At 38.7% G+C, this 26,594-nt stretch overlaps 3 protein-coding genes across 3 annotated transcripts in view; 1 reads left to right on the forward strand and 2 right to left on the reverse strand.

Moving 5' to 3' along the window:
- The window catches only part of ITGA2 (integrin subunit alpha 2), a 67,308-nt gene extending 52,127 nt beyond the window's left edge, over nt 1-15,181 (reverse strand). Inside the window, exon 1 of the mRNA XM_014889709.2 lies at nt 15,049-15,181. Coding sequence (XP_014745195.2) covers nt 15,049-15,088 — 40 coding nt within the window. The 5' untranslated portion in view covers nt 15,089-15,181. The remainder of the gene's footprint in view (nt 1-15,048) is intronic.
- The window catches only part of LOC148219890 (molybdopterin synthase sulfur carrier subunit-like), an 85,445-nt gene extending 67,687 nt beyond the window's left edge, over nt 1-17,758 (forward strand). The window contains exon 4 of the mRNA XM_088156336.1: nt 16,445-17,758. The gene's annotated coding sequence lies outside the window, so the exon portion shown is untranslated. The remainder of the gene's footprint in view (nt 1-16,444) is intronic.
- A 4,794-nt stretch (nt 17,759-22,552) lies between these two features.
- Nucleotides 22,553-26,594, reverse strand: part of ITGA1 (integrin subunit alpha 1) — a 73,673-nt gene continuing 69,631 nt past the window's right edge. The window contains exon 30 of the mRNA XM_014889710.2: nt 22,553-26,540. Coding sequence (XP_014745196.1) covers nt 26,496-26,540 — 45 coding nt within the window. The 3' untranslated portion in view covers nt 22,553-26,495. The remainder of the gene's footprint in view (nt 26,541-26,594) is intronic.

Below are 26,594 nucleotides of genomic sequence, written 5' to 3' on the forward strand. Positions count from 1 at the left end.
CCCACTGGTGTGCAGCATCCATCCCTGGACCTTCCAGGGCCACTCTCTGTGGTCCTGTTTTCTCCAAGATGGGGGCTTATTCCAAGGAGCAAGGACATTGCCTGTCTGCACGGGGAAGCTTCAACTCCTTGTAGGTCCCCCAGGCTTCACCACAGCTTACAGAAGCAATGTCCTTTTTCTCTTCTCACAGCATGACCCATGCCTTCTTCTCACTGAACCATTTCACCCATCCTTCCCACTTACCACTGGGGCTTGATTTTATTCTTTTTAATCATTTACACGACTGCAGAATCAGAGCACTGCCCTTTGACAGCAAAAATGTACAGCTAGAATAATGGAGAGGTGTCTGCCAGATCACAGGTCTCTTCAAAGCTGCTTCTATCATGTTCACTTTCTGAACAGGCACCAGTCAAGGACAGTGAAAAGAGAAGAACAAAAAAAGAAATCATAAAACCCAGCTACTGTTGTCTGCAGTGTTCTTACAGATCACCTTTGCCTCTCACTCACAACTGCTTTGCAAAAATCAAAGTAGAAATACTGGCAAACACAATCTGACTCAGCACAACCATTATAAAAAAACCCAAATTTCAGCATATTTCAGTCACATTTTAAATTCCATATTTTTATAATCATCAGAAGATTTTTTTAGGTCTACTCCACACAAATCTTAGTTGGCTTGGCTTGGGCCTAGCAAGTATATACTGGCAATAATACAGTAGGCATTTGTCCTGCCATTTTCCTCCATCTTGTATGGTGCTTACACTATAAGAACATCTTTTATGCATTTTGTACATTTATCTTAATATAGTATCCATAAAAAGAAACTCAAGCATTTGCAGCCAAAAAAAGAGAAAATTCTAAGTTTCCTTTAAACCTATTTTAAGCCTGTGCAAAATAAGAGGGTCTCTTATTCATTAAAAGGGTGCCAATCATTGAAGTATCTAGGTTCAAAGTACTGTACATTCTTGGCTGGAACGATTCAGTATCTGTTTCTGCCTTCAGGCAGTGAACTTTGATAATTTAAGAATCTTGAAATAAAGAAAACTAATTCACTATCTGGATTTTAATAGCTTTTGGTGACAGACTTCTACTTTGTGACCTAACGATCATGATGAGAGATTGGTCGGGGAACTGAAAATTCACTTCCTAACTTCTGTCTGTAAATGGCACTTTATTTACAGTCAAGTAAACAGACTCTGTAGAACAAAGGAAGCCAGATACAAGCCTAAAGCTTCTGAAAGCCCCTCTGCACACTTCAAAAGCAGCAGTTCCTCTCCACTGGGAGGGGTGCTTGGGCAGTTTAAACAGAACACCTTCACTAAGCAGAGTAGCCTCAACATCAAGCTTCAGACAGGAAGTGCAAGAAAAAAAATCCTAATGGGAAAAAAGAAACTGTAAGCTTTCTAATAAACTCCAATATCTCTCTGCGTGGTATTTTTTTTTTCCTGGGAATTCCCATATTGCAGCATTATTGCAGTGTGAGCCATGGGAGTTGCAGTGTAGTTATACAGCTGGTTTTAAACCTTAACATCAGAATTTTTTTTTCTCTTAGGATGAAAAATAATACATGTTATGACTGGGCACCTTTAAGCCTCAACGTGTGGGAATTCTTCTGTAACTATAAATGACATGTCTAATCATAGCTCAAATGCCTTCTGTTTGCTTCATTCTGTTTGTACTACAAGCTGAAGCAAGTTTTAATGAAGTAAAAGCTCATATTAGGTACACCCAATTCATAATTGTTTTGATTTTGTAAGCAAAGCTTACAGCTTAAAGTGATCAAGCAAAAAATGCCTGTTTGATAATCAATTGTTTGATGTTAAGATTATGATAGTTGTTTGATTGAAACCCCTTATTCAGATTAACAAACATAAAAATAAATCAACAGGATAAAAAAAATTAAATCAGATTTTAATGTATTTGATTTAGTGAAGTAAGTTTATAGAACTCGAATAAAATGTACTGAACATTGTTTTGTATCATAAGTATCATAATAAACATGTCATTTTGTTTTCACTTTAAATAGTAAAGATTGAATTTTCAATCACATTTTATTACATTGCAAAGGTGATGTGCCAATTTAAGATGGCAATGAACTACAAAATACCATAATTACACAGACTCAGTTATGCCAAGTCTCACCTCTTATTAAAATATCGAGTCAAACAGAGGCATTCTCTGCTGTTGTTATTTATACCTCTCCACAAACAGGTCTAGCAAAGACAGTATTAAGAAAAAAGAAGAGACAACGTATTTTGATCACTTATCTGCAATGATCCACCACATACTAAATTTTAAATTTATCTAATATTAACCTTGCCAGTATGAAAGTTCACCTTTTTTCCTTAATGTTATGATGTTCTTTCCTCTGAACAACTACTAACTACAAACCAGAGAAAGTTTCTTATATAACCCAGCTAAGTAACTCTGTGAGTGAGCATTTGTGTCAGTCACGACGCCAGGAGAGCATCCTTGGCAGCTCCCCTCTGCTGGGTAGCACAGCCACAGCCATGCTCTGTGCCACAACCACGGCCCCTCATGCCAGCTCCAGCAGGGCAGCCAACCCCCAGAAACCCAAACTCAAGGTCAGCTGCATGCTGAGGGATTTGGGGGTGGAAGGGGTAAGCATGTAGTCACCATAGAAAAGAAAGGCCATGACCTGGCATTATCCTAAAACTGTGCACTATGGTTTTTTCATCTATAAATTGTTTTGGGTGGAAAAATGAATCAAGAATACTCCACTGGATTATTGGCTGCTTCCTGAATTAGTTTCTTAGATTAGCAGCCACTAAGATGTGTACTGCTGACATTGCTTTAATTGCTCAGTCTGGCCTTTTCAAAAATATCTATTCATTCCAGAAGAGGGCTTTGCTTTGCCCTTTATGTTATACTGCTCCAAGAAAGCCACTACAAATTCCACGAAGAAAGTTTTTCTCTTGGTCTCAAAGATGTCTACCTCCAAAAAACACATATCAGCAGGGCCCTGAAGCCTGTCAGACCCTGCTGAGGACAGAGAAAAGAAAAGGGTGGGAGGGATGAGAGAACTTGTAGCTGTTGTTTTCCACTGACCTCATCTCACAGTGGATGCACACTCTGGTTCAAGCTTTCTCCATGACTGAAATATTTCTAAGGGCTCTCTTTGGGGTAGATTTTCAGCTATTTTCTATTGTGCAAAGTCACACTGGATCTCCTTAGCTGTTAGGGAACTTGAAAAAGAGCTTTTGTCTCAGTCTGATACCCAGCTGGTTATTTTTTTCATCCCTCTGCAAAAGTTTGCTGAAGTTGGCTCACAGATTCCAAAGCTAGAGAGGAAGTACAGGCACCTACAGATCCCCTTCACATTATAATCACCTACTGTCCTTGCAATATTAGTCAGAAGGTGGAAAGAAGGCAGGAAGGGGAAGCAATAAAGTTATGAAAGAGGGTAGTCAAGTAGTATTTGCTTTATATTCAATATATTTAGTCTTACTTTACTGTTTTTTATTAAATGGAACAACATTTTGGTTTAAGAGTAACATTACTCCCTTATTATTCAGAACGTATATTATCAGAGCAATAATTCAACCATGTGATCCACTATACTGTATTGGGATGTGCACTGTGTGCATGCAAAGGTAAGGATATTAAATCCAGTTCTTCTCATGCAAAAAGAGAAATTATATATTGGTTTCACTGTTTGGGACTTTCCTACAAATGGACGTAAATAAAACCTTTTTATCTGTCTTTAGAATACTCACAAATAGCTAGAAGGAATACAACCCAACATGCAAGGAAAATAAAGTGCTACTTATTCAGTCAGGAAAGGTGTATTAACCTTTACCCAGTATGGTCAACATAACAAAAAAAAAAAATCTCATTAGTTTTCTCCTTTGTATTTACTTTTCTACTTTCTGTAATAATGTTTTCTTCAATACGGACACCCTACGCACAGCAGTAGATACTAAACCAGCAGTTTTATAATCACATTTAATCTGTTTTTATTTCAAACTGAACAGATTTCTTATTGAGAACAACCTCCTAAATAGAGACAACGTGATCCACTAGAGGAATCAAAAGAATAAAGAAAGTGATTGCCAGCGACTGCATTTTATAGTGGCAGTTGAAACACTGTATAATCCTCACTTCAGTTTCTTTGTTGCTCTTTCGTATAGCTTGGAAAAAGCTAGTCTTCATTTTACTACTTCATCTAATTGTTTTACTTTCTCTTGTCTTGAGACCAACTTTTTCTTCGCAACAGCTACAATATCTCAGACTATTTAATAATTAACAGAAATCATAACATTTAGAGTAGCAATTAACTACAGGCAAAAAGCCTCCCCCAAATCCACCACTCAGAAAAGAGAAACAATGCCTCATTTAGTAACAATCCTCCCACCCTTCTTCCTCCCCTCCTTTCCAGCAGGTTTTCTTGGCTTAGTTAGCGGACTGCTCCTTCCTGGAAATAGGTCAGCTGCCAGCCTGGGAGCCTCAGCGTGTGTGAAAGCCTGAGACTCTGCCTTTTCCTTCCAACGCTTCGGAACGCAAAGAGATGCCCCAAGGAGTTACCATCAACCTCCTATAAAAGCAGCCCAAACCTGATAGGACATGAATTGTGACTGAAAAGTTGGAGAGACTGGGCTCACACAACTGAGGAGCTGTCTATTTTGTTGTTCTGACACTGCTGCAGAATAAGAGATCTAATTAAATTTCTCCACAACTTCATTAGTTACTCTATAAGACTTTTCTTTCTCCTGGTAGCTCTCTACTTGTGGCCCAGATACTGCCCTCCTTGGCTGCCAGAGCAGACAAAAATCCCACTCTTCATCTGTAGTCAAGAAATCCAGACAACCTACTATACACACAAGGACTGATTCCAAAAAAATGCTTAGGAGCAGTTCCTGTAAGACTGACAACTTCCTATGAGTTTTTTAATAAAGACAGCAAGTATTCAAGCCTACTCAAATTTATTATCTTGGCATGTTTCCATCCATGGTTTCAGTGAGGAAAAGCTCTATTTTACAGAAAATTCACATAAATTCCATCTTTTTCTTATGACCTGCAGTTTTTCTTTTATCTTGGTATTAACACAATTGTTCAACTTTGTCCTTAGAGTACCACAATTTCTTCTCAACATCACAAAGAAATTAAAAGAATGTGAGGGTAACAAGTTGTACACACATATATGTTGTTTATGCAGTTGTCACTGGCCTTTACAAGTAATGATGATAAACACAAAAAACCTTGCATGCTTCCCTATGATAAAACTGACTTTCCAAGTAACATTTCACTCCAGCAGTTTTTCTTCCTTTGTATCCACATTATCATTGGTTGCATTTTCTCTTTTTAAAACCAGGAATATTCCAAATATAGTCAGAGAAGCATGAACCACATTACGACTGTAAGAGAGGAAATGCATGTCACCACATTGAAAGCAACGTGACTGCTGTCTGTACACCCTATATGCCACATTTGCTCACCTCAGCTGCTATGAAAACATGAATTTACAAAGCAAAAATTCAGGTTTTCACACAAATATCAGGAAGGAAAAGGAGTCACAGGTATCTGAACTTCCCTACCCATATCACACTCGAGCCTATATGAAAATTACAGTGTATTATAACATATAGTATTGTGTGGTATATCATATCACATCACTGTTAAATGTGACCTGAACGACTAGACTAGAAAATAGCTGAGGGACTTGCCAGCACCATCCATCCCTCTGCCACTCCAGTGTCACAGCCTAAAGTGTGAGGACTGCAGTGGGTCCAGCGACAATTCCATTATATCAGTTTTAGGACACACCTGTTTAAGACCCTGTTCATCCCTCACAGCTTCTGAAGCTAGCTAGGAGCTGTGCTCTGTGCACTGTACACAGACAGAAGCAGAAATAAGAGCAGCCTCAGCTGTAAAAAGTTTTCCACATCAGCTTCCTGCAAAAAGAAAACCTCCAAAGCACCACAGGATATATAATACAATACTTGGAAGAGCTATAATTATCAGAACATTTGTTCTCCTATGCCAGAAGTAATGACTACTTCTTTCATCTGATTTTAATGGAAGCTCATGGCTGGGCATCCTGAATGGTAGGCAGGTGGTCCCAATCACTAACCTGAAATTGCACCTTAATGCACCTTGAAATGATCAATTCTGGCACCAGATAGTGTCTCGGCAGAATCTGGGCACATTAAAATCAGGAAAACAATCCAGGAAGCCCAGACTTCAGCAGCTGGCTAACTCACAATGAACCTAAAATTACCTGTCACTTAGGTTTCATTACACAAAGTTGCACAAAAGTTTAGAATATGAATCAGGTGTAGAAGCAGCCCTGTCTAAAAGCAAAGCATCCTACCTTACTGTTAACCCTGACACAGTAAGAGGCAATGAAGGATTTTCAACTTATTTCTACTTGTAATAATTTTTAATTATTTAACTAAATAGCTAAGTAACTTCTTTTTATGCACAACCAAATTACCAAATGCGAATTGCATGGGTAGTAGATCCTAAAGAGCCAGCTCAAAACTCCTCCCAGCTAAGAGTCCAGACTTTAGACCACAGGCAAGATATATCTTTGCCTGTCTGGAAACATGAATATACATCCTGGGATGAGCTAAGACCTTGTTTCAATATATGAGGTAGAGACTGCTTGTCTGACTGCTTTATTACCAGGTAGCAAAGATGATTCTGGAAAACACTGAGAGGTGAATCTACATCATGTTGAGTTTCAAGGGAGAACTAGACCCCTCTTTCTTAGGTGACTATTACCATTACTTCTGAAGCTGCTATCTCTTGAAAAAAGCTGAACTGGACACCTATTTCCCAAAATTCTTCCCCATGCTTAACCTCAGTAGAAGGAGGCACCTCATGCTGGTGCCCGAGATGGATGGAGTTCAAACAACCTTGATCCACCTCTTAGCTGCAGAAATCTTCTTGTGCAATAAATTGGGTTTTTTGTGCATTTTAAAGTGCTGAGTCCAAGGTACCTAACCCTGCACTCTGGGGCATGTTTTAGGGGAAGTGGGACTGCAGCAGGCACTCTCCCAGCCCTCAGCCCACACACCACACTATTGGGTCTACCCAGATGCCAGTGCTCAGGTTGGTGACAGGATATCTGTATTAACAGTCCAGAAGGAAGTGGGTTTTGTTGTTGTTGGGTTTTTTTGGTTTTTTTGTGTGTGTGTGTGGTTTTTTGTTTTTTGGGTTTTTTTGGTTGGTTGTTTTTTTGTTGTTTTTTTTGTAAAACGCAGCCATTGTACATTTTGAGGTCAGAGACAAGGGCCCCTGTACATTTAAGAAGAGTTTTCTGGAGATAATACTTGCTTCCACAAAAGCAGAACAATTGCTTTTTTGTCTTCACAGAACCAAAGTCTATTGTAGGTCTCAGCTTCTCAGAAGGACAACCTCAGAAACTCAAGTACTTTTCTACTGTTCAATATGATGGACTGGCTTTTGGCAGCTTGGAAGAGAAAACAAAAATTAAAAAAAAAAAAAAAGGAAAAAACCCACATACCAACCGCCACTCCCTTCCCCCCCCCCCCCCCATTAAAAGGAAGAAAAAAAAAAGGAAAGAGTAGAGACAGTGAAATTAAAGGATATTTGACTAGAGTTAAATGGATAATTATTATTAGCAGAGCTGAAGGACTATGCCAGTAGTGCTGCTGGATTTTTTTCTCTGTTTATTGTTTTAACCCATCTTAATAAGAGTTCCTTCTCAGTAATTTCTACTATTTTATATTTGACCTATAGGTCCTTCAGGAATGTTTAAATGGGAAGTTTTTTAGGTGAGCATAGTTAAAGGAAGTGTCACATCACTTAATTTTTTTCTATGCAGGAAAGGTTAGCTAAATTATCATTTGAGGAATTTCAGCTAAATCTGAGTTTAACACTATAAATTCAATCTATGTGCATCTAAAGTATTGCATATAAAGACAACTGAATTTTATACTACACAGTAGAAATACTGGATAAAATAGTTTTAAAATTCATTTTTATAGAGTGCTGTCATTGTCTTATTAGAATTTACTGTTAAGAAAATAGAATCACTGAAAAATTATTTAATAAAATGTTGTGCTATTGTTTAGTTAGCAATTAATATTTTCTTCAAACAGAAAATTCAGATAAGAACTTAACCACAGAGTCACACACTCTGCAGTGATATTTGGTGACTATCCAGGATGCACTAGTTGCCTCAGGACATCATACTCCACTTGCTGCTGCTTTGGACAGGTGCCTCAAGGGGATTCTTCTGTGTTTTACTCTCCTTATTGTAGCATATTGCTATTAATAAACCAAGACACAAACGCCTGACACAGGCCGTCCTGATTCAATACGTAGACATCTACTCAACTAAGAGAATGGGACCAGCAAAGAATAAATTTAGGCCTGAATTGCAGTAATTTACTCTTTTGTTCTTTTATCCGAATATATAATGAAGTAGAATTCCTTACCCATGTGCTTTCACAGCTGAAGGGAAACTCGAACACAACAATCACAGAAATTGAGGAATTATGAGAAGTGACTGATGTGCATGTGGAAATTCAGACACACTGATAGCTAATTCCATAGTTTACCTGTGTGCAGCTGCCTTACCTCAGGCAACACAGAGCCTGGCACAGGAATATCCCCCAGAAGGTGCTGGGTTCACAACTTCTAGTAACAGCACCCTTAGCTGCTTGTGCAGACCTAGTACAAGGCAGCTACTCCTCAGGTGAGGACACTGATCTTGCAGCTGGCTGAGGTGGTTATTTACCAGGTAATCCCGTGGGTAAAGCAGTCTGGTAGTCTGCATCCTTATCATCACACACAGCTTTCCATCACAGTCTTAACACAGCATCAGCTGCTGCCAGCTTTTCTTGCTGAAGGTCACTTATGTTTGAGACAGATATTTTTGAAGCAGATAGATTAGCTGTCATATAGATAAAAGGCAAAAACCTAGCTCAATCCTCCACATCCATCCACCCCCCACTCACATCCCCATCCTCAAACTCAACTATTTTCTTAGGTATTTCTACCGTGCTATATACTTCCTCCCTGAAGTCTGATGTTCACAGTAATTTTCCCCAATATTTCTTTATTGTCTGTCCTTTAGAAATAATTAACAATATTATGAAAGAAGGTTCATGTGATTAAGAAAAAAAAAATGGAAAAAGGCATACAACTGTATGATTTAAGAGAAGAACTTACAAACTTGGAAGGAGGTTGCAAAGGGCAAAATAAATCAGGAATAAGGCTAGAGTTCCATCAGGGCTGTGCATAACTTCCAAGCCCTCCACCCTGTCTAACAGCAATTTGAAAGGGACAAAAGAATCCGTGACATTCATCATGTGTGACATTCAACCATGCAGATGCCATTCAGTTGCACACAAAATGTCTTTGCTCATCCTCCATTCAAAGAGTCTGTGTTGATCCTACTTCTTTGCCTGCACTTCTAAGTCCTGAATAATATGCAAGTCTTATTATATTTTTACAGCTGTCCATCTCCAGGAGAAAATAAAATTTTCTCCTCTGAAGATCCTGAAATGCTACTCAGGGAATAATTCAAAATAACAATTACTAGCACTCAGAATATTGAGTTTATTTGGCAATTCAGAAATCGCAGCCTGATTTGCAAGTGATGGAAATGCTTATGTTGACTTCTCAAAATGCCTTTAGTATTTGCCACCCTCAGAAAACGATTGCAGTATGAGCAGGAAGAAGATTATCACATATTGCCTCACAAAGATACATACACTCAAACGATACAGACAGAACGTATCATTTATCCTGTGTAATTCACACTCACTTATTTTCATTATCCTTTTATCAGTGCCTTAAGAAGTGGTATGTTCCTATAACTATTTAGCACAGATTTATGTCAGTCTTCCACCTAAGGGTTTATAAATAAAAATCCTTCTGTGTTATCACTGTTAAGAGAAAACTGAGGTTCAGACAGTTCTCTAATGTCCTTGAGTAATTTAAATTGGAACAGTAGAGCCAAATTATTTACACAAAAAATAAGCTTATCAAACTTGTTCTGTCTTGCCTCACAGGGTCTGAAATCCCAACACTGTGCAGTATCACAGGGGCCAGAGATCACTATGTAAAAAAGAAGTTCTAAACATTAAAACTGCTAATGGAAATGTCCTAAGCCAAGCAGATAACATGTGTTGGTATGCAAGTGCATGGCTATGCCGATGAGAATCCAGCCTGTGTCCTGTCTGCATTTCAGCACGGTCACCATGGAAATGGGAACCAGCCAGCACAGAGCCTAACAAAGGAAACCTTTAAATGAAAATAACAACACTGGATAGAGGCTGCACAAGGTTTCTGCTGGAGAAAATTACTTGCTTTACTCATCTGGAGATGCAGAAACCCCATTTTACCTGCATTAATCCTAAAGGAAAGTACTTTATTTACACTTAGCTCTTTTGGCATTAAGCTGTTACACTGGTAGTTCCAGTTATTAGCCCTCATAAAAATACATCATATGAAGTACACACAAACGCCATTTTCACTCACTCAAAATTACAATAGTGAAGAAAGACCACAATGAATAACATTTATATAGTGGCTAGAAAGCACAATGAAAAAAGGACTAGCTGTACTTTTACTTCTTTAACTTCTTAAATTGAAGTTCTGTGACACCGATTCAAAAAAGTGAAGAACAATTCATAGGCTGTTCCAGAGAGAAGCAGCACACAGTTAAAACTTGTTGGTAGGATCTCATGTTGACTTTGACCAAATTATGCACAAATAAATATTAACTGTTAATGTGTTTAGGTGTCTGATGGTAATAGCCTGTATGCTTTCTAAAATAAACATAATACAAAATACAAGTCCTGTAATGCAGTATGAATGAAGCCTTACTTCAATCTGCAATGCTGTGAGAGGCAAAACTCCAAAAATAATATGTAGTAGTGCTGCTACTACTTGCTACCTCAGAAAGAAGGAAAAACTAGAGACAGGTTTACTTTAAGAATTCATATCTAGGTCCTGCTTTCAAGCCATCTCTAGATTATAAAATGATTCTTAACATTAACATTACTCACAAATATGATAATAAAACATCAAGGTATCAAAAGTTGATCACAAAGAGGAAGAAAGGCAGAAATCAAAAGAGGTCGTACAGATTTAAGTTGGTGTGCATGGATGCATGTTAAAAGCATTTTCACTCCAACTTTTAACTTCATTTTTTGCACCAAATGTTCAATTTCCATTTCGTATTCAATTACCAGTTTAGTCCCTTCTGCTCTGTACACTGCCATGTACTATTTATGTATATGATTTTAACCTTAGCAGTTTCATTATTGATTATTGCCTACATATCTTGACCATAAATATTCAAGTATTTGCATCTGACAGAGGAGATATTTTCAACACTCAAGTAAAATGAGAGATCATCACTAGCTCCATTAAAAAAAAAAAAAAGTACTTACCACTTTTGGATATCTAGTGATATTACTTTTTTCACATTTAAGTACAACTTCCATTTACTTCAGTCACAGCTGTGAATACAAAGCCGTTTTGCACATCAAGCTGCACTTGCACAACCTGCTCAAGCCAGTAGAAGTGACAGCTACCAATGAAAGGGATTTTTCCAGCTTTCCTCCCTCCTCTGGCCACAAGTTCTGACTTTCCCCTATGCCAGGACTAACAAATAAATTGCTCAAGTGAGCAGGATCAGTTTAGCTCATCCCCAAAACTAACCTGGCTCAAAAAGGGGAAAAATTATTGAAGCAAATGGGTCCCTGACCTGTTCCCCAGACTAAGCCCTGGTGATAGCACAGAGAAACTGGTGGAAACATGCAAACAGGAGTGGATGAAATGTCCTTGCGGCGACAGCTCCACATTCAGGTCAGCTTAACCAGATCATCAAAACGCAGCTTCAGTTTTGAGAACCCCTGGCTGAGCAAAGAGAAAGAGAAGAACACAAAAGCTCCAACCACATGTCAAAGATTTGGTTTAAATGACTCATCTGAAATTGTACTCAGCTTTTGCAGGAAAAAAAAAGAGAGAGATGAAGAATAAATTTTGTAAGGAAAAAAGATAAATTTATTCCTCTTAATCCTACATTTTATCCTCATTCATTAGACCACTTTCTAATTTCAAAGCCACGGAAGGCAGGACTTCCAGCTCATTCTCTGATTACACCATCTTTCTCTGTTTATAGGCAGTGGCACCATGATGCACTGATGTGCAAAAGAGACAAATCCAGGTGGCTAACTTACTCTGGCTTACACTGACTTACACTTTCCAACTTTTGCATGTCAAATGCCATTATCACAGCTTCCATTCCAGTTTAAACAAAAGCGTACTGAAGAAAAACGGTTTGTAAGTAAGGTCTCCTATTCCTCTATAGGGTCTTACTGCCCATTACTTACAAGAGAAATAATTTCCAGTGATGGAAGAAGAATTTCCATCACTGGAAATTCCCTATTCTACACACACACACATCCCAGTTTCAGATAGATCTATTTCCTCCTACAGTCTGCCTGGGTTCCACAGAGACACTTGAGAATCCATGGCACTCGTGTAGTAGACCTATATCCCAAAAGATATAACCCTTAAGTCACTTCAAGCTTTCATTTACAGTTAAAGAGTTCAAGGGATACGCGCTTCGCAGAGTGGAGATTTTATGAATGTGCTAAAGCTGTATCTTTAACATCCTGGATTGCTGGAGAAAGGTACATGTTAAACTTCAGTGTGATGGCTTGCTGAGATAGTACAGGTGAGGTCACCCCAAATTTTACGTCCTCTCCTAGGTATGGTCCTCCAACACTATCAGTTGATAATTCACTCTGACGTGAATTATTCTTATAAAAAGGAGAACAAGCTGATTCATCCGAATCATCAGGAAACAGTGAAGAGCATGCAGTACAGACAGTCAGTAGACCACTATCCAGAAGCAAACTGGAAAGCAGAGTGACTTAAACAACAGTGGATATTGCTGTAAAAATAATATGAGAAGTCAAGAGAAAAATTTTTTGTATTTAGAGGTGTAGATCTAAGACCTCACACAGAAACATCTGACTAAGATGCACAACAAGGTGAACATAAATTAACTTAGAATCCAGTTGATAAAAATGCATTTCTTTCCAGAAGAATAGAGTTTTGCAAAAACTTGTTACCTGGCCAAATTTAGGTAGACAATGCAAATAGTGCCTTCCTGCCAAATTTCAAATATCTCCTCTGAAGCATGAGGGCACTAAAGCTTTCCAAAGAAAATGTTACCAGAATTGATCCCAGGAAAGCTACTGTATTTTCCACTGGCTTCACTCTCAGAGAGAGCTGGGATGTTTTGGCTCTGACTTTTAAGAACAGGATAAGGAAAAAAATGCATGTGTAAAATGTAAATTTAAAGAACTGGACGTGGCAAAACTATCAGCAGCATGTAGCAACAAAAAAGCTTCTGGCTTTGTTGCATTAGGTGCCCTGTTAATGCATGATTTAGTCTTCTTAACATAATCTACTTCCCTATGTCACTTATTTTTTGGTCAACAATTAACAAGGTTGCTAGCAAAGTCACACTATCACAACGATCTCTTCTTCAGATCTCTTCTTCTTGTAGCATCAACAAAGTCCTAATGACTTTCCAGTCACAAAAGTACACATTAGCAAGGAGTGACCCACTACTTCACTGTTGCACTATTTTTAGTTGAATTTAGAGACACAACAAAAGCACTCCATGTGATCCATTTAATACAACTGATAATTCAGAAGTTAATATACTGACATAAAATCAAGTCTGGAATAACTTGGAATATTTTCCAGATGTAATGACTAATTCAACTAAACTGTCCCAATTCAATCACCTTTGAAAGTAAACCAGTTCTCTAGAATTCAAGCAATTTGAAAATTATTGTGGGAGAGCTACAAGAGTACCACCATAGCAGAACCCTAAAAACACTTAAGGGAAACTCTCTGTCCTGAAAGGTTCTTTTTGTTGCTACTCCTACAAGATCAAAAAGGCCTGAGCAAGTATTAACCCAGTAATTTCATCCACTAACATCAAATGTCATGACACATCTGAAATCAAAATTATGACAGCTTTCAGATGTATAAATTAAGATTAATCATGAATACTGCCTGAACGAAGTAGACCTATCCCACTTCATAGTCATTCACAGTACCAGGGAAATTTTCCTCTCATAATCAGTCCTCATCTTCTGCTTTCAGCACGGCTCTACAACCTTTGCAAGTCTTAAGACCCCACACATTACAGGGAATGTTAATGGTCCTGATTTTCAGTCGCTATAACCAGGAGAATAAAGGATAGATTAAACAAAAGTACAGGGTGGAATGTTTTGCCCACTGGTACTTTTCAGAACTTTTCTTTTTTAAAAAAACTGCCATGTTGTTTGTGTGCTATATATCACATCACAGGTTAATATTTTTGTATTTTACTTCATACCCTGCAGCCACACATTCCACTGGAGTGTTCACTATAGTTACTGAAAGAACAAGTTGGAACAGCTCATCAGTGAAAACTCATTTTCATGCTGCCTCTTCAGTGACTTGCTAATTAAGGGTTTATGAGAGTATACAGTAATATTAAAACTCTGAAAATGCCTGGGAATTTGCTCATGGCAAGTGAATATGATTGCTTATAGTTCCCAGGAAAATAGATGTAATGGTAATTAAGTCAGCCAAGAGAAGGAGGAGATGGTTCAAGTTTCCCTATCCTCTTCCAAGGAGTGCTATCTGCCCAACAATGTGTTAATAGACCTAGAGGACTCTTGCAAACAGGAGCAGCATTCACAAAGAGAACATAATCTTCGCGCCTAAAAAGGTATAATCGTCACATAACCCTAAACTCACGCATCAGACTCTCCCCGTTCCCTCCACGCCAGCGCACACACACAGTCCCTTTACGGGACAGTGAAATCTTGACCACTCCAGGAGTTTAAGCCGCTTTAAAATCGCCGCGATGCCTCTCACCGCACACAGAGCCGCCAGCCCGCAGCCGCGCACCCACCGCGGCCGCCCCCCGCTCCGCTCCTCTCGCCGCGGGTGCACCTTCCCTCCCTCCCTCGTTCTTCCCCGGAGCGGCTGGACGGACGGACGGACAGACAGACGGACGGACAGACGTACCCAGTGCGAGGAGCAGGGGCGGCAGCGCCGCAGAGCCCATGTCCGGCGCGGGGCGAGGTCGGGGCCGGGGCCGCTCTCGAGCTGGCCACTTCCCAGGGCGACACTGAGCGCCACCTGCTCCGAGCCGCCCCCAAATACTCCTCCTCCTCCTCCTCCTCGTCCCCGCCCCCTGAGGTCCTCAGCCGCGGAGGGGCCGGAGGCAGCTCCTCCCGTCTCCTGCCCCTCGCCCCGCACCCGCGGCGCTGCCGGCCGTGCTGTGCCCTGCGGGTTGCTCCCCTGCTTCTCCCTCGCTTTTATTCCCCGAAGGAGAGCCCCGCGCTCGCCCCGCCTGGCGCTGCCCAAGGCTGCGTGCCCTAGCCTCGTGGCTGCGCTGGAAGGAGGGCTCCGGGATGGGGGACACCCACGGCCTCCTCCCTGGGTACCCTGGGCGTTTTGGAGAGCTGGGGATGCCTCTTTTCTTTGGTGGCAGAAACCTGTAGAATAGTCTTTAAACTTGTATTTGTTGAAGAGTGTAGAGTGGCTATCTTCCTCGAGTATCAAGTGGAACATTTGATGACAATGAGTCTGTATCTTCTTCTTTAAATGAAATTCTTGCAGAATATGCCCCCAGCTATGCAGGAGTGAAACTGGATCCAGAAGCCTTGCCACACAACTGTCTCGAATTTGGCAGTGATGGTGAAGATGAATTGCTTAGGCAAAATAACTGCCTACGTTGCCTTAGATGCTAGGCCAATATCCAGGAAGACAAAGAGAATAGAAGCCAATAAAAATAGGGAGGTGAGGAGTTTGGCTTTGTAAGAAATCAGGAGTTCTTACGCAAGGTGCTGAGTAGCTTTCAGCCTACCTACTCTTGTCAGCACTGCTTGAATACTGTACGTGCAGAGTGTTTCAGAAACATGCATTTTCTCCATTCCAGAGTTCCAGAAAATATTAAAATTTATGGCACTACCTTTTCATATGGCATGTATTTCGTTTTGTACAATGAATTCTGCTGAATAATTTGAACTTCTTGGCATTAACACTGTGTAATGAAAAAGACAGTTGGCCTGGAAAATTGAAATAAGAAAAGCTTTCTTCTTTCACCCTTCTTGGCATCTAGGTCATGGCCCTTTAGGTGTGATACGCTGTAGCTATTATTTAAGGAGCACATGTATTCTCTCAACTTCTTATTGTTTTTAACATTTGGAAACTGAGCTGTAAGTTAAAATGAAGATGTTTGTCAGCATTTGTAAGCAGATGGAGTTAATCAACAGGTTTTTTTGGACGTGGATTTTATATGGACATTATGCAGTTAAAGAAATCTCCACCAGGATGTTAAAATCCACTTGATGGAAGTGCAGCAGAGACCTGTCTTTGTATAACTTACATTGAATTATTTTATATGTTTACTTTATAGGACACACAGGAGTGTTACCCATCCTAATGCAAGAGCTTGTACATGGACTCACAGTGAGTACTTCTCAAGATACTGTCACTGCTGAACTCCAAAACCCTTGGTCAGTCATCACCAGGAATCACCGCAAGTCTCTGGGAACACTCTGTTTCCTGTGCATGGTGTCACAGAAGACCTGCAGACACCTCAAGCAGTATCAAAGGGCAGATATTGAAGCAGTAGCACCAGCTTCAGCACCCAGACTGATCCTGTGACCAGCAGGAAAATTGTGATGGGAAGAACAGCCACGGGAGTTTTCTTTCCATCTGTACTGGGTGCATACATGTATGTGTCACCAGGACAAGAAGGAAAATCTATACTTCCACAAGGAAGAATAAGAACACTAATTAATAAATACTAATGAAAGGACAATAGAAAACAACAAACAAAAATCTACAGAGAAAAATGGTTTCTTAACAATGGAATAAACCTAGAGTTGCCCTCTGCCCCACCTTAAAATAACCACTGCAGACTAATGTCTCAGTTTCCTAAGAAACAATGTCTTTGATTCAGTTACATCATTCTAATTATAAATATACCCTTAGGATATGAAACTTTCATTCTCATGCAGACACAATGTGGAAGACTAATTTCTCACACACAAAGGCTGTCTCCCAAGGTGTATAAAAGAATAGGTTGTAAGAGAATAAATACTGTGACAATTACTATATTCTTTAACAATACACCCTTAGATTAATGCTTTTATTTTAAATTATTATAAGCCATTTGATAAAAACCCTCTCATATAATCTTGAACTGCACTTTGCATATTATAGGAAACAAGAGGTTTTATATTGTGCAATATTTCACCTTTTTTGACTCACTTCAGAAATTATATACATATATTGCACATATTCAGGGAAGTTATTATTTATTATTGTTCACCTACACTGATAATCAAATTACTCAGAGAAAAGCTTGGTTAGTGCTCCTTATCTCTGCACTATAAAATGGGGTCGGATACACATCATCTTTGCTGTACATGTGCTTGTTGTTGAATGATGTTTCATAGCACCTTGTCATTGTCTGCTTGTCATTGATCATAGGGACACTTGTCAAAATCACCGTATCTCCCTGAGCTGACTGGAAAGTTTCAGACTTGGTTCTATGCAAATGCAATGTGATTACACATTAGAACACACTATTTTATTATCAAGGGACAAAAAGGCTTTCTTTTTGAAAGTAATGGCTGTATGAAGCACGTTGCTTGATCACTGTGAAAATATCACTGTAATTTTTGCATTTCCAATAAAAATAGAATTTGCAAAGTGAAGATAATGAAGAAATATTTGCTTTTAAAAGTTACTCTGGTGAACACATACTTAATGATCAATTTTACAATTTATGCATGTTATTCTAGCTTTTTAATGTGCTGAAAAAATGTATAAATCAATTACAACCTCCTCAGAGAAATATGCAGGTATTTCCATTTTTTGTCATTTGCAAGGGCTCAACCACAGAATCAGAGTTTCTGTGGTATGCAAAGCTTAGGAGTTCTCTGTTAATGTATTTCTGGGAGGAAATCTTGGAAAAGTGACTAATTTACACACAGGAGGCCAAGATGCATGGCTCCAGGTCATTGTTTGATTTGTCTGAAGATGCTAGAGGAAAGGGCTACAAATATTAGTTATTGTTTTTAGCAGAAACATGGTGTCTACAAAAAATTACATTAAGAGCTCCACTGAAGGAAAAAGAACAAGCTACTAAAAAAACCCCAGATCTATAAAGGAAATGTTAAAATTAGCTGTGAGGATGTAGTTTAGACATTATAATAGTTCAGTTTTGAAATAAAACGGGAAAAGGTCAAAAATATGCTATAATGGCATTTTAGGTATCACGTAGGGAATGAGCAGAGGACAAAACAGCACTTTGCTATGCTACTGTGCAAACTGTACAATTTTAACACCTTTTGCAGCTTTGGTTCAATCATGTCAGAGTGCTACACAGGAACTGTCTAGTCCTGGTCTTGATGCACAGCTCCACTTCCTACTCTGGGTGTACCAGCACACATTTACCTGTTTCTTGCTGTTTTGACTGTACTATCTTCTACCCAGCACAAAATATACACACATATTTTTACCAATTCCTTTTCCAGGTAAGGAAAGCCTAAACCTGTCATGGGGAAATAATATAAATGGGATGCAGTGAAGCCAGTGAAGAAGCGTTCCATTCACCTGTGATCCCAAAAGTAATGTCCCATAGCAGAGCCCGCTAAGGCAACCTGCGTAATTTCATAGATTTTATGTGCTACTCCAATTACCAAGGTATTAACCATGATACAGCTCCAATAACCACATGAACTCTTAAAAATGGAGGGTATCTTTAAAATATTTATCAGGCAAGATTTAAAAGTACCCTATGAGAAGATTGGAGCCTCTATATTCTTAGAATATGCCTTTGTTTACATTTTTGGCCATGTCTGTTTTGAAAACTTCATAATTGTTTTGATTTTTTGGAATTAAGATCTATAAGTTATTCCTTTTTATTTGCCTGCCATCGAAAGTTGCTCAATAATTTGGTAGACATTTTTTAGTAAACCTGACTACCTTAACAATTTCCACTGAATTGCACAGAATTTTTAACTAATTATGTGGGAAATATATTAGTCTTAATGCATTACTTTGTGGCAGATTTGTTTTCCTTTTTTTTTTTTTTCCTTCTTAGATTGTTTGCAATTTAGGTGTGTGAAGCTAATAAAAAGTAACACCGAGTATAAAAGAAACCCCACCTTTTGGTATATCTAGGACTGCTGAACTGGACCTATTCTCTCCTGGATATTTGCTACATTATGTAGCATTAGCTCTTGAGTAAAAGATGTAACATCAAAAAGGTGGTGGATAAAATACGGTAATGTGATCATTGTTGTCTATCTGACTGTAAAAAAGCATTCACATTATCACAGAATCAATCAGATTGGAAAAAAACTTCTGAAATCATCAGGCCCATTCCAATGGCTAATCACCATTCTGTGAAGAAATACCTCCAAATGTTCAATTTCAGTCTCCCCTGGCGCAGCTTGAATTTATGTCCTCTCATCCTGTTACTGATTGAATGGCAGAAGAGACTGACCCCCATCTGGCCATGACCTCCTTTCAAGGAGTGATAATGTCTCCCTGAGCCTCCTTTTCTCCAGGATAAACACCCCCAGCTCCCTCAGCTGCTCCTCACAGCACTGGTGCTCCAGACCCTGCCCCAGCTCCGTTCCCTTCTCTGCACTCACTCCAGCCCCTCAGGGTCTTTCTTGCAGGGAGGGCCCAGAACTGGACACAGCACTCGAGGTGTGGCCTCAGCAGTGCCCAGCACAGGGGGACAATCCCTGCCCTGCTCCTGCTGGCCACACTATTGCTGATCCAGCCCAGGATGCCATTGGCCTTCTTGGCCACCTGGGCACACCCTGGCTCGTGGTCAGTCACTGTCACCAGCACCCCCAGCTCCTTTCCAGCCACTCTGTGCCAGCAGGACCTGGCCCTTGGATCACAACAACCCTGGAGAAAAGGAGGATCAGGGTGACATTATCACTCTCCACAGCTGCCTGGAAGTAGAGTGTAGCCAGGTGGGAGTTGGCTTCTTCTCTCAGGCAACCAGCGACAGGAAGAGAGGACATAAATTCAAGCTGCTCCTGGAGAGCTTTAGGTTGGAAATTAGGGAGAATTTTTTCACAGAATGGATGGTTAGACATTGTAATGGGAAACCCATGGAGATGGTAGAATCACTCTCCCTGGAGGTGTTCAAGAAATGACTGGACATGGGACTTTGTGCTGTGGTTTTTTGATATGGTGTTGTCAAAGTGTGGACTTGATTGTGGAGGTCTTTTCCAGCCTTAATGATTCTATGATTCTATGATTCTATGATTCTATGAACTATGTTGTAGCAGCATGTTATAAGGCATATATTACTCTCTAATATTTGTTGGCTTGGTGATATAGGTAATTTTCCAAATGCTGGGAATTTATGACATATAGGAGCCGGTACTCTGAGTTAATTTTGGCAGTTCCCCCAAATAAACAGCAAAAAGAAATTTAGTAGTTTGTGAGATTCCTGAGAGGTTCAAAACTTCATCACCAGAACTCAGTTTTGTTCCTGGCTAACAGGGTCATTGGAAATTTTAGCTGAACCCCAAAAGTTTTGAGATGCAACAGCATCTATTCTGGCACAGTGTAGAATGGCTGAGGCCAAAGTAATAGCCTTTTGTCAGTGAGATTTTATGAGATAGCATCCAAGAAAGTGAGTTATTAATGGCTATTAATTTGGACTATGAGAAAAGAATACTGAGAATGATTTCTCTATGTGTTCTCCAAAATGATAGAAAGTCATTTGCTTTTCTCAGACCATGTCTACTGTCACAGAACTGCTAAATTTCAAATGCTCTTCAGGGAAAACTGATGATATCCTCTGTTTTTCATCTTAATAATTCTGATGGAGTGAAAATGAGTTGTCATGGAAAGCAGTATGAAGAAACTTTCACTGGAGAATGAGATTCTTTTCCTTTACCCCAGGAAGAATAACAATACCCTGAATATGAATAAATCTTAAGGACCATAGCTAATATTGAACCAGATTATGTGAAGTTTTGCAATAAATATTAACTTCCAGTATCAAATCAAGCTGAACCATAACCAAGAAGTGTGATTTCACTGGAAGTGAAAGAGTGGGCAAAGGGAATGGACAAAATGTGCCAAGACAACTGGTTTGCTAGATCTATAAATTCAATCTACTTTGAATACTTCTGCTTCCTATGCTATTTCTTTGAAAATCCCCAGGAGATGTGACATTCAGTGAGCCTTTGAGGAATGTCTTTCCTTTCTGAGAATGCTCAGAAACTGAGAAAAGAAGAAGTTCAGAAGGGTAAGAGCATGAGTAGGGAAAAGCAGTAAAGTGCCCCACTGTGCTAGAGTCAGAATCAAAATCTGCCTTTCTGAGGTCATTGACTCACTTTTTAAAATTGAATGAAGAAAATCCAAGATCTCTGTGGTGTCAGCTCTCAATCTTTCTACCTAAAACATGATTTCACTGATGATAGCTTGTTTTATCGTCAACTTTTTAAAACAAAATCCAGTTGTGCTGTCTAAATTGTGGTATCAGCCAGTTGTTACTAAAACTTCATCAGCACTTTAATCTTTATGACTCTTTATTGTTACAGGGCTCAAACTACACCCACCCCATGAAATGGTATTATCTCTGAACTGTGGAGTGCTAAAGCCTGCTTCTGATAAACTCAATGAATTATAATCCAGTTCAGTGAAAATCATACGTCACGTTACACTTCGTGCTGTGAGAAAGTGATTCTGGTTATTCATTAATTCCACTGAAAAGCAATTTAAACCAATCAAACAAAACTATGAATGGATTTCCCCCCGCCCCCCCTCCCCGATTTTCATTGAAATGCTTCCATGGGAAATGTCCAGCAAACTCTTAATGATCAGATACATACAGAGTCGCTAATTTGATAAGCACTCCCCCATGACTAGACAGGATGTTGCTATTAGAGAACTGTGATTCAGCATCAAAGTAGTCTCAGATGAGAGAACAGTTATTACATATTTGTAATGTGTTCAAAAAGTTAAAGGTGATATAAAGGGTATAAACTTAGTCTTCTAGGAAGTTTTGATACAAAAGTTTACTGGGTTTAAGGAAGTTAATGTGAATCATTTATAATTATGCAAGACCATAAACTATTTGGGTTACAGGAATAAGCTGTACAGAGGAATCGCTGGACATGAAGAATAGTTAGATGAATGAATGAATGAATGAATGAATGAATGAATGAATGAATGAATGTATCTTTAAGTGTATGTATCTTTTTTTTTAGTGTCATGGAAAAAACTCTGTGCCAGGAAGTCATATGGTTTTCTAAATACCTTTCAAACATTGGTATAAGCACAAAGCCCATAAATCTAATGGCAATGTATTTCTGACAGCTTGACCACATCAAGATTTCCTGGATGTTATGCTGCAAGAATACTAGTTTCTACAATTCCTTTCTATTGACAGGCAGATGAATCTGTTTTTAGGTAGAGATGACTTGGTGTTATTCTTACATCAATAACAAGCAAAAAAAACTACACAGGAGACTTCTTAGACTTAATTTCTTTTTTAATCAATAAAGCACATGGAATACTTTTACAGGAAAAAGAAAATGCTGTGCAGAATGTTGTGGCTTTCTTAAAAACTATGTAAATCCCCGTTTGTTCCTGTTAAGTGGTATAGTTAAGAGCAGTACATTCTGATTATCTTATCTGCTTTTATTTTTGAATGGGTCATCATCTATACAACAGGTAATGAAAGAAATTAACCAATTAGATTATGTGGAATTCATTAGATGAGTATGACCCTAACTCCAGCCTCTTGGTGCCAGGTGAGATGAAAACCCTTGGCTTCAGTTGAAGGTGTATTCCCCTGACTCAAGCTCTGAAGAAGAGGAAAAAGGAGGAACACCATGCTCAAAATGACTCAACACAGGATATGTACTAAAGGGCTCAGGTAGGGGGTCAGGGTACGTGGGATGTGTCTGTAGTAATGGCTCATAGGAATGACTTAGAGTGAAACCAGACAAGCAAAGGAACTGCCCACGAAGCACAAGAGCTGCTCAAGGAGATTGCTCTAATGGAGATGCTGTTTCCTAAGCTTTCTAAAATCATGTATGAGATCAGTAATCTCTAGAACAACCTGATATTGAGGCAGGAGTGTGCAGAGAATCCCTGCCCTATAGAAAAGTAGCTTGTCCATTCCTACTAAATTACCTACTTCAGTGCTGAAGTTAGGAACTGAGTTGGGTGGGCCAGAATCCTTTAGTTGCCTAATCTCTAGTTACACACCCAATTTATTATTACTTTTTAAACACTTTTGTTTCAATAAAAGTATTTAACTTCATACTTATTAGAATCACATTAAAACCCGAATGTGTCCATTTTTAGGAATAAAACTGGTTACATGCAAAATTAGGTTCTGGTACCTTTAGTGCCTGACAAATTTAAGCGAGATGTTACTGATGTTTGCAATATTGCTTTCAGTAGGTTTTTCTGTTGTATATCTTGAAAAGCAGTAAAATACTGCTCTTCCAGTGTTATGTGGAAAGGCTAGTATGGATAAAAATAACGAGTTTACTAATCATTAAGAATTGTGTAAAAATAATGTGCTATAGTGCTATCCCCTTGACATACTTGTATGTATGTATATATACTTATCTTTTAAATAGATATAATTGAAAACACGATAATAGGACAAATGTGAAAAGAGAGAAAGCATCATGAAAGAGGAAAGCGGTGTGGTTATATGAAGCTTATTACTGTTTTTACAGTGCAAAGAAAGTCTAAAATTAAACACTGATCTTAAGCATTGATAAATACTATTGATTTATTTTTGTATAGTCTTCATCTAGGGAAATAGACCTTTCTTTTGACTTACATATTTTTCAGTTAGGCTGATGCTTTAAAATAAGATATAAAATGTCACGGGAAAAATGAAAAGCTTTGGTTAACAGCTTATCATAACTAAATAGTGAAACACTTAAAAGTATGCTGCATAAGAATTACGTGTGTCTTACACAACTTGTAAGTAATTTTTTGAAGCCAGGAAAAATGACCTCATTGTTAACAAACTGAATGAATAATAATAAATACAAGTATTTCCTCTCCTACCACAGACTTCCTACGTGTCCATAGGTGAGTCACAATTCCTTCAAAACTCTGTTCCTTTGAAAGCTCGTAAGAGGTTAACAACACTGTTATGCCTTTTCAGAGATACTGTGAGAAAAAAATTACAATTCCGGTGTGTTCAAATGCTATGGTGACAAGTGCTATTTAAATCTTTCAAACAAATGGGCAAAATAATACATTTTCCTAAAGTAAAACCTGCCTCTTGCTTGGGGCTGAAATCACCACCGTATTCATTTATCTTCACAGTTGAACAAATAGATTTTTGGCTTCTTTCACAATGAATGAAGCAGGGTTTCTATCCACAATTCCCCTGCGTCACTTTTTGCTTCCATTCATATGTTCTGTGCTCAGACCCACTTCAGGCAGGGTGCCCTTCCAGCTGTCCAGATGAGCACTGCAACCACGTCCCACAGGCTCAGCAGATCTGCCAGGCTCTGCAAAGCCACCCACAGTGTTCCCACGGAGGGCTCTGCCCTCTCCTCTGAGTCATACTGCTACCTTCAGCACACTGCTGCTATGAAATAACCACCTTTCCCACAGACACGAGGAGAAATTGCCAACACTTTCAAACTCAAACTCCTTTCAAACTCTTACTTGTTGCATTCAGCCTTTCCCAATAACTACTTTCTCTAATTTAGGAACTAAATAAAAGGTACTGAAGAGTGACAGCATCTTTCAAGCAATGAAGCACCTTCTGGCACACTTTCAGAGTTTTACTTGTCAGCATGTTCAACACAGTCTATATTCTCTTCTTGAAAAATAAGTCTTTAAAAAATTTATTACTCTTTTTAAGCTAATAATACAAGGAAAGTGACAAGAAAAAGCTCTTTTTTTTTTTTTTTTTTTTTTTTTAAGTGATATTTGTCCCAAGAGGAGGAACAAATTTTCCTGGCTTTCTTGGCAAGGCAAAGCTTTTTTTGCCAACAAGTATGTCTTAGAACACCTTCTCAGCATTTTCTGATATACTGGCAATCAATACTGAGTCATGCTGAGGCAGTATCATACTTTGCCAGCATGTATCCCTTTTCTCCTATTAATTTCATGTGGCTCCAAGAAACACAGGAAGCTCTCAAGTTCATGGCACAGCCATGAGCCACAGGGAGAGATCCTCATGGGAGGAAGACAAGTGCATGAAAGAAAGGAAGAAACTGAATGAACTAAATAGAAAGAAAAAATTTCTTAAAGAAACCTTTTGCTATCTACATTTCAGTGTATTCTCATATAAACTTTTAATCTTTGACACAAAATAAACATCATTTTAAGTGCTTATTTAGTATGCAAATTCTTCATCACTTCTTAAATTCCTAAGTAATAAAGATGAGCTGTGACTTATAATATTAGAAGAAGCTTGCCAGTGCTGAATTTCCTATCTGTGCTCTTTTGATAATTTTCATTTTGTACACTTTAAATTCATTGGATTAAATAGCTACACAAGAAATTTACAGTGACAGTTTATGAAGCACCCTGCTGGCTACTCCAAGATATACAGCAAGAGTCAAACTTTCAGGGTGCCTCTAAACATTTTCTGCATAAATATGGACATTTCAACTTGCAGATACAATTATGCCCCTGCTTATTTGAGTACAGTGTGCAATCAGGTGGGCTTGAATGATTTGCTCATTTTTAGGCCTGCCAAAAATATATTTCAAGTTCATACATTTAATTGATTTAGTGGATCACCCCTTTATGGTCCACTTGGCCATAAAAATCTCTTTCTTGGAGTATTCTTCATTCAGCTGGACATGCTAAAATGAGCAGAAAGAGAAATCCATGGTATTCCAATATTTTCACCCAATATTGTGGAGGTGCTTCTGTCTTCTGAGTTTCCATTGTATCAGATATCACATAGTATTTGGTGCATTCTCAAAGTTTACATGTTCTGCCTTGTGAATTGAGAATCTGCTTCCACAGAACTGACATTAGGAGGGAATTTTGAAAATGATGCATTTTCCTTTTGAAGATCGTAAGGTGATAAAAAAGACTGGGATTGCTACATACAAGCTGACCTGTAGTGTAATTTGGAGGGAAAAATGATTCCACATACATAGGTATATGAAAATATGATTACAAACTTTCCATATTCATAAACGTTAGAAACTTTGAGCTCAGTTACTCTTCAAAAATGAGTAAAGCTTAAAGGTATATCCTTGAAGATCACAAAATGCTGCAAGATTGTTCATTCTTTTTTTGCATAATTCATTTGCATGTGTGCTTGATTTTCTTCTTTTTTTTCTGTTTCTTGGGTTTTTTCTACGCACCAGCATTTAGAAAGCATTGTAACCACTGCATCTAAGTTTATAATTTTACAGTAACATTTTGGAGGCAGACCTGAGGAAAAATTTCTGCTTTTTTCTTTTTTTTCATTTCTCCATTTTCTTCTTTAATGGCCTTTTGAAAAATCCAGCCTGCAGAAAAGAAAAAAATTTCTAATTTCTAAATTTTCTAAAACAAAAAAATGA

Source organism: Sturnus vulgaris, chromosome Z, assembly GCF_052056855.1.
Source record: "Sturnus vulgaris isolate bStuVul1 chromosome Z, bStuVul1.hap1, whole genome shotgun sequence".
Taxonomy (NCBI): Eukaryota; Metazoa; Chordata; class Aves; order Passeriformes; family Sturnidae; genus Sturnus; species Sturnus vulgaris.